This window comes from Chlamydotis macqueenii, chromosome 4 (assembly GCF_036417535.1).
Source record: "Chlamydotis macqueenii isolate bChlMac1 chromosome 4, bChlMac1.mat, whole genome shotgun sequence".
NCBI classification, from domain to species: Eukaryota; Metazoa; Chordata; class Aves; order Otidiformes; family Otididae; genus Chlamydotis; species Chlamydotis macqueenii.
This window is the reverse complement of record NC_141559.1, coordinates 70,833,075-70,849,677: the sequence shown is the minus strand read 5'-3', so window position 1 is coordinate 70,849,677 and position 16,603 is coordinate 70,833,075. Positions and strand designations below refer to the sequence as shown.

General features: G+C 38.9%; 1 protein-coding gene across 1 annotated transcript in view; it reads right to left on the bottom strand.

Moving 5' to 3' along the window:
• Window positions 1-16,286, bottom strand: part of STK32B (serine/threonine kinase 32B) — a 171,108-nt gene extending 154,822 nt beyond the window's left edge. The window contains exon 1 of the mRNA XM_086746706.1: window positions 16,129-16,286. Coding sequence (XP_086602832.1) covers window positions 16,129-16,204 — 76 coding nt within the window. The 5' untranslated portion in view covers window positions 16,205-16,286. The remainder of the gene's footprint in view (window positions 1-16,128) is intronic.
• Between the last annotated feature and the right edge of the window lie 317 nt (window positions 16,287-16,603).

The window sequence follows — 16,603 nt, the reverse complement described above, 5'->3', positions numbered from 1 at the left end:
CAGTACAAGCTGCAAATAATTACAGCTTTTCTTTGAGAGAAGTTTCAGCTGAAACTATTGAGTGCCATCCTGCAATCTCAAGACCTCTTCTGAGAAATTTGAGATACATCAGCAAAACAAGACTAAGAAAAGTACTCCTGATGCTTTGAGGGATGTAATCTAGATTTGGGGTCTTTCTCATCTTTTTGCTTGGTTCCTGCTTTCCATTTTACCTTTTTTCCACTGGAGAAGGAAGTGAAAGATTTACAAAATCAAAAAGCCTTCACTGATCTCAGCTGAAATTTAAAATTCCTCATTATTGATTCATGACAATTTTTGTTTTGCTATTACTTTTGTCTGTCTGTGTCCATGTGGAGTGTGTGCACATTTCTGATTATTTTTTTTCTGAAATCAGAATGTTTCAATAAATATTAGCTTTCATTTTTCTTTTAGCTTTTCACAGGAAATATTTCTATTTTCAGATAGCCTAAAAATTAGAAGAACTAGAAAAATACTTATATTTCCCAACATCAGAAGCATAATTTATATGCTTTAGGGCTTACATACACAACAAACTTATCTCTGAGACCACCTCACCAACACTGAGTTTTAGTCGTTCTTTATGATCATTGTCATGTGATGCAATGGCAAGAGCATATGATCATTCACATAAATTATTTGATCTTTGAAAACCAACCTGACAAGAAAATGAGGCAATCACATGGACACCATCTCTGGCATACCGCAGTAAGCAAGAACAGGGAGGAGAACAGGAGCACCCCTTTTAGTGGCACTAGGGATGTTTAAATTGGATTAAGCTTATTGTGACACCTTAAGATAACCTACAAAGCTAGTTTTGTTAGAAGTCTAGTTTCAAAGGCAGTAGAATGAAATAGTCACCTTCATTGGGGAGTTATAGTACTTTTTAGTACAGAGTTTATGTATTTTACTTTTAGATCAGGTATTTTACGTATTGGTGTGTAGTTCAGTGCTGTGAAAAATATCATCAGAAGTCAGATATTCCCCAGGATGTACTGAAATGTTGTAAAAATTCTCACCTTTGATGCATAGCCACTGACATGACATTGGTGTCCATCATACCAAGCCTAAAGGCCAGAAAAGATTTGGTGGTAACTTGAAATAGCTATACATTAGTGTTGTAGAGATGTTCACTTCTTGTGCACAGGATTCATTGTGACTGGCCATATGAAAGCACATCATTCTCTCTCCAGTTAGGCTGGCACTGGAGCTATGTCACATGAAGAACTTAAATTATTGGGTTATTACTAGGTTTGGTGCATTGGATGATAATGCAACTGACTTAAGTCCATAGCCCTGACTTCACTGCCACATCAAAATCATTAGGATTTATTTAGGCAGTGACAAATCTTCAGGATAACCATAGATTATGTTACCATAACAGAAGGTCATTGCAACTGATTTAGCTGAATCTGCATGATGTTTGCTTATATCATTCAGGTAACCTATTTTCTAGAAAGGTTTATTTTACATAGACTAACTTCCTTTAGTAGAAAGTAATTGGAACTTCTGATATCATCTTAATCACTCATCCATCCTATTATAAAGCAGTAATTTATAAAATTTTACTAGTATAAACTCACAAGCCAGCAAATTTATTTTTTTTAAGACCAGTGTAAGTTTTAATTAAAGATCCCTTTTTGTTGCTATGAAAAGAGTTTTGTGACAGGACAGAGATTCAGTTCTGCAAAGCTGTTATCTTAGTAGTAATACTGGAAACATCAAAAGTCATCAAGGAACAACTGAATTGATATGCTAGACCTTATCACGGCCAGTGAATAGCAGGGAAGCCTTTGTGAGCGTCCATGCTGTTCGTAGCTCTTTTGAAGGGTAAATTTGACACCGAAAATAAGGAGATAAGTTTTGAGACCTGCTCAAATGTAAAGTATCTTTAAGACCTTTTGTAAGTGATAAAACATAAATCCCTTTTGTTGAGAAAAGAGGGTTTCTGTTTGACCATGTTGCTTACTTACAAATGAACTGACAAAAAGAATCTCTTGACATCAATGAACTGACATCTATTGGAAGGAGAAATAGGTTAACAGGTACATCCAATAGAAAAGATACTACTTGAGAAAATGTATTGCTAAAATACAGAAAATCTAAATTCCCCTTTAACTGTAATTGACTTCTCTGTGAGATCAGGAAATACATAATAGACTACAAAGCATCTTTTTCAGCTAGAAAGTGGGAATATTCACCTCCCTTGGAGTTACTATGAGAATAACCTCATTAATAAGTGAACTGGAAGGCTCTCTGGGGGAAGTTGCTATGGGAATAAAATGTCAGTTTTCAGTGGACCAGGCTGTTTTCTCCTACAATAAAAATGAGTGATCCTCAGGTGAAGGAAAATTATTTAAATGAAGTTGCCAATAAAATCCTCAGTGAGGTATCAGTCAATCTTATCCACGTGGAGGCCTCTATAATGCCAAACAGGTCAGGGGAAGCTAAGAAAACTCTTCGCTTTAGGCCTTTTTGGGTGGTAGCTCTGCAACCACTGTTGTTGCAGGGCAGGATTTCAGAAAATGAGTCTTGGCGCTATGTTAATGGAAGGTTAGGAAGCCATGTGAACAGGATTTTACCCAAACACCTAGACAAAATATGAATTCTTCTCCTCTTTTTCTTCTAAATTTAGATCCCAAAAGATGAGGATTCCATCTCCAAAACTGGATATGGAAGAATTATCCCTTCTATTTTTAATCACAGCAGCAAATGAAACACTGGGGGCAAATAAGGACACTAAAGGGTCAGAAAGATTTACATTTCAATTGGGATTCCCTCCCACTTAGTGTTTTTAAACATAACCAACCCCATGGACTTCAAATGAATGATGCCAGTTCTAACCTGCAGCAGAAGTGTGTCTGAAATGCATAGCAGTAGAATTGTTTTTCATTTGTTTTTGTAAGATTGAAGCTCATCGGTTTGATAGCAGTGATGTTTCCTCAGGAAAAACATTTCAAAAGAAGCAGAAAAACCTGCGGGTTATAAACGTAGCTGTCCAGGCCTGGTTTGTCTTCTGGGATTTGAAATTAGTATTGAAATTGGAAGAATTTCAAGAACATCTGAGGATCATTTCTGAAGATGTTCAGGCATTTGTGTCTCATGGCTCTTCCTTATAAAAAAAAAAGTCACAAATATCAATATGAAAAACAATCTGTATCTCTCAGGGCTGCAAGGGCACCGGTTAATCTTGCTGGCCATGACCAGCTTCCCCTGCCCCATCACCACCATGCTGCCCACAGGCTCAGGAGACCCATTGCAGCTCGGACCTGGATCAGGCTGCTCTGAAACAAGAAAGAGCTATGAGGAGCCTGGTTGGGACTGACCACACATTGCTGAGCTGCACTTCAAATCAGTCCTTAGCCCAGTTAAATTGCAGGTACATCTATGCCTGGCCGTGCACCTCAACTACCCTCTGGGCCCTCACCTTTCCCCACTTGCTGTCACTGAACTGCTCGCTCACCTGGCTTGGGTACCAAGTTACAGCCTGGGCAATGGCTTTACAGCAGTGAGATCCAACTGCAGGTAGTAAGGTGAGGATGGTATGGGGACTAGAAACAGGAAAAGCTACCTGTTATTATGAACAAAGGCTATGTTTAATTAAATTAGCTGTTCATATAGTGAGTACATTTAAGTGCCAGTGCTCCAGTATGGAAGAGTTAACTAAAATTTCAAGTATTCCATTATTGTCTGGCCACAAAGCAGTACTTCAGAGTCCAGTAGAAGCTAGGTGCCTCTTATACTAGCCAGATTTCCATCAACTGTTTAAATAAAAGAAGCTACTTTTAAGAGGGCTGACCTCCTCCATTAACTCCATCCTTTAGCCTACACATAGTTGTCCATCCTCTGCAATTAAATTACTTCCACTATGTATTTCAGCACTCAAGTTGTCTCTTACTCATAGGTCTTGTAAATTTTTAAAACTAAGTTATACCTCTAAAAAAAATAAAATCTATTTTATGGATTTAACCTCAAATACAAACCTTGGAGGTTCCAGAGGGACTGACCTGAAAGTAACTTTACAGTTCTGGGTTTTTTTAGTTTTCTGGAGCTAAAAGGGGGCTGCTTTTTAATTCTAGCTAGGATTCTGACTATTTAATTGTGTTAATAATTTAAATTCATAAGAATCATTCTGCTTTGTCTGACATTTTGGAGTAAAAGCAGGTCTCCCAAAGGTTTTCTTACCTATATGTTCAAGATCAAACTTTTGTTGATCCAACATGATGGATTTTTCCCAACTTCCATTGAAGCAATATCCTGAGTTATTAGATAGCATTAAAACACGTTCCTACTTTGATAGTTCACTTTTCTTGACTGATTTCCTTCAGAAAGGGTAGAAAAAAGACCTGATAGTAACAGCTGTATTTAATTCATAAAGAACTTGTGGAATTTCAGTGCAACTCAAATTTCTTCATCTCAAGGTTTACAGATAAATATTTAATGATGGAATTGATAGTTTTAGTACTGAGACTGGAAAAGATGGGTTGAGTGCTGTAGATACAATGGCCACCTAACTGCAGAAGTTTTTTTACTTGGAGCTGATGACTTATTCTCTGATCATTGCACTACTTACCTCTGGGAAATCCTTCCAGTGATGAAGTAAAGATAGTTTCAGCCTGATAAAAGTATGCTTATTTACACACCACATGCAATGACACAAAAGATGATAGGACCATGCATTGCTGAAAACAGTAAATATGAATAAGGAAATTAGGACCTTTGCCTTATCTAGCCACTGCTAAGAATAAGAGTGAAATATGAAAGATTTAAACATGAAAGATAGATGCACTCAAAAACCAAACTAATCTACCGCATCTCCATCCCTAGGCTTTCATATCAGCTGGCACAGAGGTGACTGAGGGGAGGAGGAGGACTTCAGACCAGCCACAGTTCCCAGGTTATGGCTGGGGGTTGGCATTAGTACCAGGTCAGTAGACTCTCTAAGCCACAAATGACCTTACAAAGATTTTCCTTATATCACCACACAACAGGAATAAATAAAAAGATTCATTTGATGTAGAGGGTGTGTAGCTGACATATTAATGGAAAGAACATAACTTCTAATTTTAACAACAGAAGGTATTAGCTGAAAAGCACAAACAAATAGTGAACTGTAGAGGATAAAATTGCTCAATGTAGCAGAAGGTTTGTTCGTCTTAATGCCTGAAACATTCGGTGGTATTAAATGTACTTATACCAACTCTGTATAATCACAGAAATAGAATCTCAAATATGTTTAATTATAGATTTTAGATTAAAATAATGAATATTGGTGACTCAGTTCTAGAGTTCCCTACCACCTACACTGGGTTTGTTTTGACTAGAGTAAAATATGTATAAAAATATCTATGTATATAGAGGGAGAAAGAAAGAGAGAGAGAACTAATCTCCAAAAATATATGTGTATCAGTATTATATTTGCTGAACTAGAATAAAATGGCCAATAGGTAGATCATAGCTGTTTATGAAAAGAATATTAAACAGCCTTGGTTCCTTCACAGTACAGAATGGAAAAATCTTCAAATTTTTTTTTTTTAAAAAAAGTTTATTTCCCACCACCAGATCTATCCATTATTTTTTTCTTTGTTACATTAATCAACAAACACAGGTAGAAAAAGGACTGGAAATCAGCTTAATATCACTAAAGACTAGAAGACATATATTGCATATGACAATAGTCAGCAGTCTTTTCCAGGTGGTCTGCTGTGCTGTATTTGTCTTTCCCAAACTAAAATGTAGCACTGCAGGCAGTTCTTTGCAACAATCAGGATATCTCATCACTCGAAACACCAGGATGTCATTGATCCACGTATGTCTGTGGATCACAAGATGTATATGATCTACCTAGTAGAGGAAGGTTAGGAGGCTGAGAGATGATCCTATAGTTACTCATTAGCACTTCTGTGCCCAGGGAAGCATTAAAAATTCTCTGTGTCTCACTAGAAACAATGAGAAAACTGAATGCCACAAGCAGTATCTTTTCTCCATAAGATACAGCAGCTATGCTGAAAGGGTCACTTTCTATTAATGCATTTAAAATCCCTACCTGCGCTCCCTCTGACACCTGTGCAATAGACTGATGGCTCCGGGCTTAGGAGAACCAAAGGTCTGAAGTCAGGGCAGCACTCAGTGTAAGTGCTTGAAACCACTGAAAACGTGGCATTTCTTCACTGATGCATATAACTTCATGTTTTCTATACAGCAGGTGTAACTTTTCCTCACTCTCAGAAAAGCCTTGTGAAAAGCCATTCAGAGAGAAGATGCTATGCTAGCAACAGCTAGAATTTGCCTAGCCACCAGATAGGCTCCACTTGCACATCCTGCCTCCCACAGCCAACATTTACAACTACCCGGGCAACTATTTAGCTGCTGCCTTCTCCCATTCATCAGTAGAGAGCTCCCTAACTCCAAAAGAATAAGGATTGCCCTGCTGAAAGCTTGGATCACTGGAAAAAGTTCTCTACTCTGCGAGTCTTTCCAGCAAAGTCTTAGAGCACTTATTGGTGACATTTTTGTTTAACTAAAGATCAACAGATCATATGAGAAAGTCTTTCAACACTGAGATTTTTGCGGAGAATTTCACACTAAAAATGTATTTCTCTTTCTAATGTATTTTTATCTGCTATTATTATTTGCACCTAAAACAATCTATTTTAACAGCTTAGCTTAAAAACTTAAGCAAAAGACCTCAAAGACCTCCCTGGGCTGGAAAACAGTTGGAAATAATGGCATAATTGGTATACTGTTGCTGAAAAATCACATGCCAAGGCTGGGCAGAGAAGAATCTCATGAAGGTGCAGAAGACTTCTGGCTAGTCTCTTCCTCCTGTTATATCCAAACCAATCTCAGTAAAGGCTAAATTTGCTTTATAGCAATGTCCTGCACATAAGATTGCGTAGCTATCTCTGTAGTTTTCATAGGCTAGAACAGTCAAATATGAAGCTGAACTTAAAATAACAACTGTTTTCTCCTTCTCAGAAAGGATCTTTTGATTAGCTTTTGTTCCTTGACTTCAAGCTCTGTGTAGCAGATCACAGTGACTAAGATGTTGTATTGCCCAAAAAGAGTTTGCAGGCTTTACAGCTTGGACAAAGACTTATCTAAGATGAACCCCAAAAGGCATAGATACAAACTTCATAACAAGGTGAGAACAGTCCAAGGAGAAGCGGGGGAAGGTTTCAGAAATGTGTGAAGGACACTCAGGAGGCTAATGGTGATTTTGTGATTATATTACACCTCTGCTTCAACAGGGTGGCTAAGAACAATTTCCAACACTCAGCAAGGGAGGCAGAACAATATCATAAGGAAATAATAATTATTGGAAGGATTAACTCAGTTTGCATTTTTAGATCTTAAATAAGGAACAGCAGGTGTTCCCTTATCACTGCAAAAGCAGGAAAAAAAAGGAAAATATTTTCTGTCCATTGCATTATATTGCCTTGTAGTATGTTTATCTTATTTAATACAACAGTCTTTCTTACACAGAATCATGGTAGCAATACAATGACAAAGCCAGCGCTCTATTTCATTCACTGTCAAACCAAGATAAAAATGACTGGGCAGGAAAGTACATCAGCTGTAGAACTTATCTAAAAGTTTCCAAACCTCAAAGAACTGGAATTTAAAAAAAAAAAAGTAAGAAAGAAAAAGAGAAAATGAGCAAGTGGAAATAAACTCAAAAGCAAGTAAACATTGCCAGAGAGAAGCAGGAGGCTGAAAAGCACACATGTAATTCATATTTCAATTTGAGTCAGACGAACAAACTGTAGGGTAGATTTGATTAATATATCCAATATAAACCAAACGTTTTCAAAATAGAAAAGGTAGAAAAGGATTAATGGAATACAAAATACAGAGTTTTATATTATGATATGATATTATTAAGAAAATATTTATGGGGATATAAAATTTGGAAAACAAATTTGAGATTCATCGACTATGTTTAGTTGTCATTAACACCCTAAAAATTTGTGTAACAGGCTGCCACCAACTCTAGTAGTGCTTTCTAAGAAGAGTTTCTTCAATTTAAAAGGAAAATGCCTTTGTATTAATTATGGAATGAATGAAAGTGACTTATGTGTCTACATCGCACTTAATAACGATGTCCAAAAATAGGGTATAACTTTTCTAAGAACAGAAGTATTATGTAATTTGACACTCCTGTGTCAAGACCTCAAGACCTGTGACAGAGATCATAGAAAAGGGGTGTAGAAGAAGAACTGATTATAGATAGAAAGAATCTTCCATTAGTTATAGCAGAAAATAAACATACGCCAAACTGAAAAAAGAACCCTGATGACTGAATACAGGGGAAATAAACTGAAAACATAGAATCATAGAATCATTTAGGTTGGAAAAGACCTTTAAGATCATCAGTTCCAACTGTAAACCTAACACTGCCAAGTCCACCACTAAACTCTATCCCTAAGTGCCAAATCTCCAGTAAGCCTTCCTTGATTGTGTGCTGCTAGGTTTCCTGATAGACAAAGATTGTCAAATTGGAAAATACAGAAAGTTAACAGTCTCTAGAACTGAGGCAGTGATGTAAGAAGAGACATCAGATTTTTACTAATATTCTTTATGGAGTTCACATTTCCAGTGATTAAAAATGAAACTTGCCTCACAAATCCTACCCTGTCCATTTGGATTGTTTCATTTAGTTATGAAAATATACAAGTTGATAAGAGTGAATGTGGAAATTAAGAAAGCTAAAGATGAGGTCAAACTGATCAGGTGACAGATGATTACAGTGTAAACAAATCTTCCGGCTATTGGGGTGGAAAATAACTTAATTGGAAACAAAAGGAAGAAAGTCCTCATTCCTGTGATACAAAATTATACCCCTATTCTTTGAGTCCCTTGTTGCTGGACACCTCAGGTGAATGCTGACTGCCTAAGGGAATAGGCCAATATATGACACCAAGATTTTCCTGAGGACAACCTGAAAACAGGTCACATGATGCTCTTTCATTATATTTTTCAGATTATGGTAAGTGAGGAATCTGAAAGAGAAAGCTTGGTAGTATTCACCAATGAAGCAACAGATGCCTTCATTCTTTACTCTTTCCTCCAGCAATTTATGTTTTATAAAGGTACAGTACTAGCCTCTATCAAAAAACCCCTCACTTTGCAGAGAGGAAGTACGACAAAAGCCCAGCTACTACATTAAACAAAGAAGTGTACAGTATAATGTTGTGCTGTATACACACAATGTATCATTTATACAGTATAATGTTAATTTCTAAGAGTTTAAAATTAAGTGAAAAGATGTTCCATGAAATACTGTATTAAGAGAACTAGTTCTAGGTCCTGATAAATGTATTAACATTCAGCCGCCTCTTATGCTGAGAAGGTGTAGGCATCTTGGGCCCCATAAGTGCTCATCTGCAGACACTGTGTGATATGAACAGGCATTTCTGATAAAAGAAGTCGTTTCCTGGGATTAAATGTAGACAAATAAAAGCCAAGGTCATTCTTCAAAACAGTTAATGTATTAGAGACTGAACTCCAGAGAGTAAACCAGCTTTGTTCTTCTTTAACCAAAGGAGAAAAAAAATTAAGACATTTGCCTGTTCTATCTCTGCAAACACTCTGTATTTGTTATTCGTGTCAAATTGTGATTGAGTCCAAGGAAACTCAGAATATGATTTAGTTAAGAAAATAATGTGTACTGCTAGAACAAGTTTTTTATCTTTGCAGAATAATCTTTCTTCTGTTGCAGGGAACCTTACATATACACATGTATGCAGTGTTCACAAGCACAACAGCGAATTCAGCCACAGCTCAACATAGGCTTACACTAGTAGTTTAAGGTAACAGATTTAACTAGCTCATGAAACGAAGCAGAACTGTGCTCGAGGGACATCAGGTCCCCAGATGTGCACTCTCCTTACTGCAACTGCTCTTCCCTCTCCATAAAGTCCATGTGTCTCCTGCTAAGCTTGACAGATAAGTCCCCTACTTTTTGCCCCTTCCCCTCACATGTTTCATGATGATAGAACACTGTGGAGCTCCACTACCAGGCTGAACTTGAAGTTGTCCTTTTTCTTTGAGTATCCTCTCAGAAAATTTTGCTTGATATTGGTTGATCTCAGTAGCAACCTTTTCTCTTCCACACTTTTTTCCACCATCTCAGCATCAGCTCACTGTAGCTAAGTTGAAATACTGTGAAACCTCCAAAATGAGTTTGACAGTCTTTTCCTTTTTTGCTCCCCTCAGTGTTTGGTTCCAGATGTCACTGCCCACTGGGTTTTGTATCCCATCAAGGTTTCAACTTCTGATTTCCCAGCCTTGCTGCTTAATGAGAAAGCTAGAAAAAAAAAGTAAGTGTCTTGTGCTTGGCCAACAAAACCTCTGCCTTCTTCGTTCTTATGCCCACATTCAGAAAAGACTGCACAAAGACAATCCTGGTAGGATAGGACCTACTTTTTTTGAGTATCTATGAGCAAGACCATAATTCCTTACTATTTTTCCTACCAAATAATTTCTCAGTCATTTTGTAATTCAGTCAGGTTCTGGGCTGAACTTCCTCCATTCACTGGACAGTATATTACTAAAGGTTCACAAAACTGCATTCCCACATTACTGCTAGCTTTGTAACCCACATCCACAAGAAATTCTTTCACTTTCACGCCAGATGCTATCAATGAGCCAGTGGATATCACACTGGATACTGATGGGAGAAGGTAGACCTGTTCCCCCTTGTTCTGTGGGAAGGTATCAGAGGCGAGTGAGTGCAACCAGCCTTGTGATCTCCCTGGCAGAAGTGAAAGACATCTTTTGAAGCCAATACTGAGGAGTAGAGCCAGCTTAATATCTCTGTATGTTTGAACACCATTTGTTCATGTGACAACATTGTGCTGCTTCTTCCACCATTTGACTTCTCCAGTCCTGCAGAACCCTGCTGTCTGAAGCCTAGCCTACTCTTTTGGCACAGAAAACCACAGCAGCTCAGCTGAAGGAGCAGAGCCTTACCTTTTCACTACAAGAAACATCTGTGGGCAAGGATGGGAGACAATTTATGAATTTGCAAAGGAGTAATTGCAAAAGCAATGGTATTGAGATCTAGACAATAATGTTTTCTCACAATTTATTTCACAGTTAAGTTTTCCCTGATCTTGGATAGGAGTCTTGCTTATCTTGCTTGATGCTTGATTAGCTTTGAATTATTTATACTTTGTTACCCAAAAAGCCTATTTTGACCTCCAGGCACACTACATAATACACATGGGTAAAATGTTATCTCTTCTGAGCACTTACACTTCCTAGATAACAAGTCACCAAGAAATTCCTTAACACACTTAGAGGTAGGTGTCATGCCAACCACTTGTGTAAATTCTGGAAGGCTACAAAAGCAGCACCAAAGACTTACATGATGCCAGACAGAGGTCCTGGCAAGGATGCTTCCACAAAAATTAAATATTAGAATTGTAGAGATTATGTTTAGGAAGGATCTTGAAAATTCATCTGGTCCATCTCTAAGCCATTGGTGGCAGAGATTTTGTTGAATCTGGATCATGGTAAGGTAAAATAAAATTGGTAAACACTTTAACTATCCCTTGAAAGAGTCTTGGTTCTAATCCTGACAGTGTAATGTAAATCAGATATTGCACATTTTTAGGACAGTTAAATAGGGGAACAGAGAAGCAGCTTATTTGAGGAAGCATGAAACTAAGATGGAAGCGTGAGATTCATCCTGCTTTTCTTCACTGTTCCCTGTAGAAAAGGGAAATCCACGATGTAGTATTAAACTTCACCTATAATTATAATTTAGTGGCTGAAGAGGTCCACATTATTTGTGTACATTGTACTAAAGCTTTAAGAAGACTGAGTCAGAAGATAATGGCTGATGGTGGTTGCAATGCCACGATATTCCTTCTGAACTGTCTTTGGCACAGACCATGCAAACTCTTGACAACAGGTTGGCAGTTGGTACCTCTGTGAGTGCCTAGAATTATCACATTGTTCTTCTTTGCCTCCTTTCTCTATATATTCTCCTACTACCTCACACCATGCTATAACTGCAAGCTCAACACTGATCACTATTTTGTTCTGTGTTTGTACAGACACTAGCATTAGGGTTTCTTAAATGTATTGCACTACACATAACGATAACTTCATGTCTAAAGTTCAATAAATGGAAAATAAAAATGTGTATAATTCAATGCAGCCATAAAAAAAAAATCCAACGGTCTGAATCTTATTTATCTAAAATCTTGATTTCCAGCATAAAAGAATGCCTTCAACAGTTGTGTTTTATCCATTTTTTGACATGGAACTGCCTTAGAGCATTTTTAAGTCACAATGTGGTATTCCCACCCAATCCAGTTCTAAAAGGGAATTAGAATATTCATCTCTGAGATGTAAGTGGATGATCAACTTTGAGAACAAGAATAATGGAAACGGACCAAAATCCAGTCATGCAAAATGCAAGGTCATGCACATAGGAACACCAAAAATTTATTTCTGCTACTGATTGGAGCTCATCAGTGGAAATTACTGAGCAGGGCACTGGTGAGCTAGATCACAGGGTGACTGAACTATCCACAACATGTCCATGAAAAAGACATTAGTAGTTATAGGCTGTACCAGAAAAGTTATTTCCAGTAGAGATCAGGAAGTATTATTTCCAGCACAAGGTCCTCATGAAAACTTACCTGCAATTCTGTGTATAATTTGGGCTATCTGTGTGCAACCAAGACAAGTTCAACCGCATGCAGGTGTGAGGCACAGGAGAATAAAAAGCAGTGGAAATAAGAGAAAACTAGAAGATGCTTTCTTACAAAACAAAGAGTGAGAGGGGGCATTTTTGCTGTCTATCAATGCACTGGAGTAATCACGGAGGGTGGAGAGTTGTTTAAGCTAACAAAAAAAAACTTGAAACAAACATAAATCTTATAAATAGGTTAAGAATCATTTAATCAGGAAAGCAGATGTTTCTAACCATTCAAAGAGTGAAGTTCTGGAAGATCCTTCTAGTAAAAATAGAACATAGAGAACAAATACAGCTAGTTTAAAAATGGTATGTATCATAGAATCACAGAATGGTTAGAGTTGGAAGGCACCTTCAAAGGTCATCTAGTCCAACCCCCCTGCAAGGAGCAGGGACATCACCAACTAGATCAGGTTGCTTAGAGCCCCATCCAACCTGGTCTTGAATGTTTTCAGGGATAGGGCTTCCACCACCTCTCTGGGCAACCTGTTCCAGTGTTCTATAACTCGCAGTGTAAAAAAATGTTTTCCTAATATCCACTCTAAGTCTACCTCCCTCTATTTTAAAACCATTACCCCTCGTCCTATCACAACAGCCCCTACTGAACAGCCTCTCCCCATCTTTCTTGTAGGCCCCCTTGAGGTACTGGAAGACCGCTATCACGTCTCCCTGGAGCCTCCTCTTCTCCAGGCGGAACAGCCCCAACTCTCTCAGCCTGTCCTCATAGGAGAGGTGCTCCAGCCCTCTTATCATCTTTGTGGCCCTCCTCTGGACCCTCTCCAACTGGTCCATGTCCTTCTTATGTTGGGGTATCATGACCTTTAAAAAGATCAATGCATGATAACGATGTGTTATGTTGTCTGATAACTGGGGATTTACAGCAAGCAGTCCAACCTTCTGGCTGGATCATTTTTTGTTATCCTAAGCATGGTGGGGAGTCTACATACAACATACAGTTTTTAGATCTACTCAGTGGATCAGCACGTACTCTCATTAGACAGAAATCATGAGTGGTAACTCTAGAGCAGATACTTTACAGGCTTGTCAGGCAGTACCTGGGTGCTCTTCACATGCTATTTCCATGTATTTCTTTGTTAAGTGGTACACTGTGTAAGTAACTTTTTCTATGATTTACAAAGTGAAAATAAATACTTTCAAACCTCTTCTTACAAAATTCCTGGTTTATTCTACATCCATCATTAACATGTACAAACATAAAATGATACTTTTTCCTGCTATTTTTTCTGATTTTAAGAGGCAGCTGTGACATTACACACAATACAATAAATAGCTTAGTTTCTACTACGCCTAGATATTCATACACAACTCATTTATTCTAGTTCTCTTTGAATTGATAAGCACTATCATTCTTGAGCAAAATTATACCATCTCAAGAACCAAATCTACTTTCTCTTGCTATACTTTATCTTTTGCTTTTTTCAAAAAAAAAAAAAAATCATATTGAGTCCAGTATTATGGAAAATAGTGACTCTTGCAGCTACGAGTAGGAACATGAAATACAGATTGATTTTGGATTAAAACTTGTAAGATACATTTTCAAACAGGAGATATTTTCCTATATTTTTAGATATGTGGGAAAATGCCATGCTGAATAATAATTTGTAAGCAGTACAGGAAATAGATTTTCTTTTTTTTTTTTCAAAAGCAGCGGACTCTTCTGAACTAGATGGTTGTGATAAGCACAGTATCTTAAGACGAAAAAGATACTATGTTACGAACATTCATAATGAGGAAAAAAAAAAGGAACAAAAAAAACCCAGGCAAAGAATAAATGATGACCTAATAGAAACCCATAAATACTGTATGTACTTTTTTAATTAGATATTAATAATGGCTGCATTACAGAAATGTTTTCCTGAGGGAAAAAGAACTAAGTGGCATGAAGTCTTCTCTGCAGTAATTTACTATTGAACTTTGTTCATTTTGTTCAAAACCTGGCCACAGCCTTCTCTCATGGAAAAAAAAAAATAATAATAATAATTCATGGAAACTGCTAACTCAAGAGACCCTAATCACAAGCCTTACAAAGGCAAAAGCCTGGCTATTTTTTTACCTTAGGGTGTCTAGACAAGATTAACACCATGCTTTCACTCTTGGGTATTTCTTGGTGAGTTACCTCAAGGTTTACAAGACTAATTGCACATGTTCAAGATATTACCCAGGGGGGAGGCGTGGGGAGTCTGTGCGGGGGGGTGTTCCTTTCTCTCTCAGTTGTTTACGTAGCAAGATCTATTATAAATTACTGAAATTTTGTATCAGTACAAGAAAATCACAGCTATTGCACCACAATACAATCTGTCCCATTCTCCACACAAACAATGGAGTCTTGTAAGGCAAATCTCATCAAATACCTCTTCAAGCTTTATCAAGGAATAGGGAATGATAATTGTGTCTTAAATGCAAATAAATGTGCATTCACCCTTTTAAGTACTTCACATGCATTTAGTATATTTCCTCCCTATTAGCAAAATAAGGCAAGTGTCCTGAACACATAGGGAACAGCATACATGGCTTTGATTTGTTATGAACCTCAGAAAGCCGAACAATGTGATAGTCTATTAAGACACAATCATCTCCTAAGAAAATATATTGGGAACTTCTGGGAAAGGAATATACTCAAAATTAAGCATCAATCATCCATCTATCCCACAAGTAACATTAAAAACACTTCTAGTGATAATATACAAATATCTGCTTCCTAAGAGTGCAGTGTTCTCTTTGCTTCAAAAGCCAAAATAATTGTAATTGAAATGCAGTCACATAATTCCAGTTAAATACGGTCTACATATAAAAATGATATGGAAATGTGTGAATAGTGAAGAAACACCACATTTTACGCAAACTTTTCCATTGTCTTCCAAAAGCTTTACAAGATACATTTTCTTATGGCATGTTATCTGGGCAGGGAGAAAAATCTCAAAGTAATAGAACAAGATAAAAAAAAAAAAGTTTCAGAAAGTAAAGCTGATGGAAGAAATATACCGACTGAAGAAGACATCACCATTTAAAACGGGCAGGTGGGCAAAGAGTCAACTATAAATGAAAACAAACAAACAAACAAACAAAAAAGCGGGCGCCCTTCTCCAAAACGATGCCCGTTCATAAACGCCTGTATGAAGTTACCTGCCATGTGCCCAAGTGACAAAGTGCCAGACTTCAGAGGAGCCCGGCTAAACCCAAACACCTGCCCAATCGGTCTGGACGGCAAAACAATGGTGGGCTTTCCCTCCTCCGCAGCGGGCAGCCCGCGGGAGGATCTGTTCCCAGCCGGGAGGGATGGGGTAGGGTGAGGGGGTCAGCCACCCGCCGGGGAGGGGGTGCTGCCGGCGGCCCCGGGGCGCCGTGCGGCGTGGTACCTCGGACAGCTCCGCACTCACCGTCCTCGTTCTCGTCGAAGACGGGCGCCCTGTGGGAGTGGCCGCCCCCCATCTTAGTCCGCGGCCGGTTCCGCATCCCCCGCCGCCAGCATCCCGCGGGGCGCGCCGGCAGGCACCCCGGCAGCTGCCCGCCTCCCCGGCCCCGGGATCCTCCTCTGGGCTAGTGGTCACCCTGCGACATGAAAGCGATCCGCCTGCCCCTGGCAGCGATCGCTGCCGGCTGGCGCGCACCGACTTGGCCCGGCTCTCATCGCGGAGGGGCAGGGGAGGGAGGGAGTTAGAGCAGGAGGGAGGGACGGAGGGATGAAGGAGGCGGAGGTCTTGCGGCTGGTGGCTTTTGGTAAAAGCTGGATCCACCTGGATCCTGACGGATCCTCCCTCCGCTTTTCCTCCTCCCAGACCTCCGCTGGGGAGCGCAGAGCCCCCGCTCGTACCCCAGCAGTGGGGCCGGGACCTCCGCCCTACGCTGCCCGCC